We start from the raw sequence: 3,938 nt of genomic DNA, 5'->3' as shown, positions 1-3,938 counted from the left end.
AAATAACTTGACAAAAATGATTTAGATCCAAACCAGAGGCATCACATCTCTGATCAGCGTGATCGCAGGAACCCTCAGCGGATTATCAGACGTCTGCTGATTCTCTCCACTGAGCAAACCTGAAACGTCCACCAGAAAGATAAACGGCGAGTTCTGGACATTGAACAGTTATAAAAACATGGGCTGTCATATCATCTATCCTACCATCGACATGGATTATCACTTTCACTAAAGCTTACCTTTGCACTCATCATGCACACATCATGGACTCTGCAGCTGCTGGACCAGGTGCATCGACACTAGTGTAATTAAAAGCATTGTTAGCATTATTCAGAACAGGTCGCATGTACTCAAAAGATTATGTGGACAATTTAATAAAAGTTTTACTCAGTTAGTGATGGTTCTTCATTTGGGCTTCCCTCCAGTTCAGTCTTGTAGTTCTTCACCACCTTGAAGTGCTCTAAAACATCTAAAACACCAAAAACGTTTTGTTCACAAGTGCACTATTAATTCTTACATTATTGGAAATCTGGTGACATTAATTTCAATGAAATATTTACTTTGCAATTATCATATTTCTATTTTGACACATTTCATTTACCTGGGAGTGAGTTATCATCTGCCTTGAGTGACAGCTCGATTGATTCCTGCATTGTTTTTCTCATTTCCTGCAGGATCTCCTCCTAAATTTGTTAGTTTATTTAATGAGGACATCACAGTAGCATTAGAATTGTACATTTATGCACTAGATACACTGTGTTCAGTAGTACATAGTAGTACATAGATTATACATATAGTACATGTTAATCTCTCAGATGCCTGCAGTGTTTTAGTAGTAAAAGCTGTTTTCCAAATGATGCACATTTCACTGGAATATAGGAAAGGCTTTTATGTAAATGATGAGAATTGTGGATAAAGATAAAGATGTGCAGCACAACATGTTTTACTGTGTCCTCTTTGTATGATAAAATATGACAAACCATCAATTCTTCCAGCTTTCCCAGCATGTTATATTTAGCCCGCTGAAACATGATGTTCTTTGACTCATAAACATGCGTCTCAATAGTGCTTCTCATCTTTTGTAGTGAATCTTTTCCTCTAATGTCTGCTGCTTCTACAACAGAGCGGAAAAATTATGTCAATCAAATTTTTCTGCACAATCACGATGAATGTAAATATGTTGTAACATAGTGTCAGGTTTTATATGTCATAGACTTCTTTTTTACTTCTGTAGCATTCTTGCATGTTTTCTTCGATTGTCGTGGTCAGACTGCTGTAGATCGTTTTCTTTCGCTCCCGGATGCTTTTGGTGAGTTTTGACTTTAGTTTTTCTTCCTTAGAGAAAGAGAACACAAAATATACACATCATCTATCTTTCTATCTATCTATCTATCTATCTATCTGGTGCTCATGGTTTCCATAAAATGAACTGAGAATGAACTGATAGGGACTTGGCTTTTTATTGAAAGACAGAATTTGCAAATCATTGGATCCTTTTCTAAGTTTCCATTCATTAGTTACCCTGACCTGGACAAACAGCTTGAATGGATTAATGGATGGGATGGATCTTTTACCTCTGTCTTGAGAAATATCAGTTGCAGTTCAACATCTTTGTACTTCCCCTCTCTCATCATCGTCTCTGTGCCAAGTGAAAAGGAACTGATGACCCCCTTGAATGGTCCACTGTTTCCTGCATTTCTGAAACAATGTAAACAATTTGAAATGTTTTATAAGAAGCACTAAAATGTTGTATTTTAATAATGTACTTTGCATATATGTGTTAGATGACATAATATGTATAACTGTATATTGAAGAATTTGTACATTCTTATTATTTAATTAACATGGGCCAAAATAAGGTTTTATGTCTTCATTGAGTCAATTCTTACGGGAAAGTCTTCTTGAATTCCTCGTCAATGCTGTCAGTCAGGCATGAAGCTAAGTCCATATTAAGGTTTATTTGTTTTCCTTTCTTTGGTTTGTGGGTGCCGCCTTTCTGAACCAAACACTTCAGTATCCTGTGAAAAGCGCCACCCTTCATGCTCTGAAAATTAAAAAAAAAAAAAAAAATTAAAGATAAATTCGTAAGAAATGCAAAATCAGTTGCTTTGATGTAATTTTGATTCAGATACGTACAGGTTTTAAGACTGACTTCAAGTGTTTTTCACATAAACATTTTGAATTTTCAACTCCCCCATTAAGGCACTTTTCAAAGGCATCATAAGTCTCTTGCATTGGCTTTCTGACTTTATCAAGTTCTTGACTCAACTTTTCATCCAGGTCTCTGCAGACATTTGTTATGTCAGTCTGAAATCAAAAACATCACAATCAGCATTTAAAGCAGTGAAACTGTACTGTACAACTGATATGTTTTCTTTCAAGACAGCATTTATTCTTCATAATTTATTTATCAAAATTCTGTTGATGTTTAATATGACCACCATTTCATGACTGTTGTTGTGCAGCTTCTATGACAACCAAAAAATTCTGTAAATTAAAAATCTTGATGTCTAAAATTTCTGTAGGGTAAGAAGTCTGTCTTTGACTTGTTTACATGTTCACCACTTTATTTGATTGTTAACTATGTTAGCTAATGTTAGCTGAATTATTTGCTGTGAACAAAATTCCTGTCAATATTAACATCAAGAAATTTAATTCAGGCGTGTATCCATACAGTGTTTTCTCTGGCAGCAGGGGTTGGCAGGGTGTTGAGGCAGGTTTTTTTTAAAAAGTGCTCCGAGCAAATGGGTTCACTACACAGCTAACAACAAGCTTTCAATGCATATGGTGATAAAAGAACAACACTCATAAAGAGAGTTTAGAAAATATAAATAAAAACAACTTAGTCTTGTTATTGTGCGTGTAAGGTTTTTGAATGAAGTAAGTAAAGGTCTCTGCTTTTGCTTTTGCCGTGACTGATTTGTCAAGTTTATTCAAGTCAAGTGTTCGACTTAAATTCCTCATCTTCTTAGTGCAGTTGGTGGAACAGGCCCCTGATCCCACAAATGGGTTTTTGTGTCTTTCTTGTGATAGTTTCTGTCTGACATTTCATACAGTCTGGGATTGATAGAAACAGCCTAAAGCTTCTCCTACATTTCCTTTCATTTCTGATTGGAGTCCTGCCCCATCTAACGTATGACTGATCGCCTGACAAGGAGCGACAGTGGTGGCACCAGCACCTCCCTGAAAAGTTCAGAGAGTGGCCGCCCAATAACATTGGAGTAATCTGCAAAAAGACGCTGGGCGCATTTATGCTCTCTCCTCATAAACGCACACTCAGCCTTATGTGATCTTACCACATCTCTGCATCTGGCCCCTTGAATCAGAGAGAGAATCCCATGAGCTCCAGACACGTAGTTTAATGTCTCTGAGTGACGAGCGTTGAGATCTTGCAGAGATGCCTGAAGTTCAGGTATTTCTGTAAAATTTTACATAATATATCTTAAATACTTACACTTCATATTTACATTCAAATGTTAAAATCCATTTAGTTATTCTTGTTTGAATAACAGTTGATAAAATAAACTTAAAAATAAAATGCAATACTTATCAGAGCTATACATTTTTTGTTCGCCACAGAGTGTTTATTTATTGAGACTTCACCTACCAGTTTCCTCTTGTTGCAGACTTTTTGGCTTAAGAAACTCTTTGGAGCTCACTGTGAACACTTTGAAACATTCATCACTGAAATGTTTCTGGGACAACAGATTTGATTTTAGGTCAAGCTTGCAATTTTAGAAAAATCTATGCGTTACATACTTTTGTGTTAGTCTATAAAACTCACCTTAACCTTGCTGAGTTTTCTGAATTCTTTGTGCACTTCATCTTTGGCTTGCATGTTTCTTTTAAATATGAAACCACGATGACCATCTGCTGAACTGTGAGAAATTATATTTCATTAAGTGGAACCACATACAGTTTTTGAGGGAATTAAACCT

General features: G+C 36.0%; 1 protein-coding gene across 1 annotated transcript; it reads right to left on the bottom strand.

Annotated features, from left to right (window-relative positions):
- Window positions 1–6: 6 nt before the first annotated feature.
- Window positions 7–3,903, bottom strand: LOC121938471 (nuclear GTPase SLIP-GC-like). Its single transcript, XM_042481713.1, has 12 exons — window positions 3,785–3,903; window positions 3,608–3,695; window positions 3,297–3,418; window positions 2,137–2,307; window positions 1,890–2,044; window positions 1,575–1,698; window positions 1,227–1,335; window positions 981–1,114; window positions 602–683; window positions 388–469; window positions 240–299; window positions 7–119 (listed from the first exon to the last, which is right to left on the bottom strand). The coding sequence occupies exons 1-11, from the start codon at window positions 3,836–3,838 to the stop codon at window positions 251–253; spliced, it is 1,170 nt and encodes a 389-aa protein (XP_042337647.1). The 5' UTR covers window positions 3,839–3,903; the 3' UTR covers window positions 7–119; window positions 240–250.
- Window positions 3,904–3,938: the final 35 nt, after the last annotated feature.

This window comes from Plectropomus leopardus, unplaced genomic scaffold (assembly GCF_008729295.1).
Source record: "Plectropomus leopardus isolate mb unplaced genomic scaffold, YSFRI_Pleo_2.0 unplaced_scaffold29586, whole genome shotgun sequence".
NCBI classification, from domain to species: Eukaryota; Metazoa; Chordata; class Actinopteri; order Perciformes; family Serranidae; genus Plectropomus; species Plectropomus leopardus.
This window is presented reverse-complemented; position numbering and strand designations above follow the sequence as displayed.

Excerpts from the sequence above, each read along its gene's own strand:
- LOC121938471 (XM_042481713.1), bottom strand. The coding sequence starts at position 3,838 with ATGCAAGCCAAAGATGAAGTGCACAAAGAATTCAGAAAACTCAGCAAG. Across the intron at positions 3,419-3,607 it reads TCTGCAACAAGAGGAAACTG|AAATACCTGAACTTCAGGCA; the intron begins GTAGGTGAAGTC and ends AAAATTTTACAG. Across the intron at positions 470-601 it reads AGATGATAACTCACTCCCAG|ATGTTTTAGAGCACTTCAAG; the intron begins GTAAATGAAATG and ends TTGGTGTTTTAG.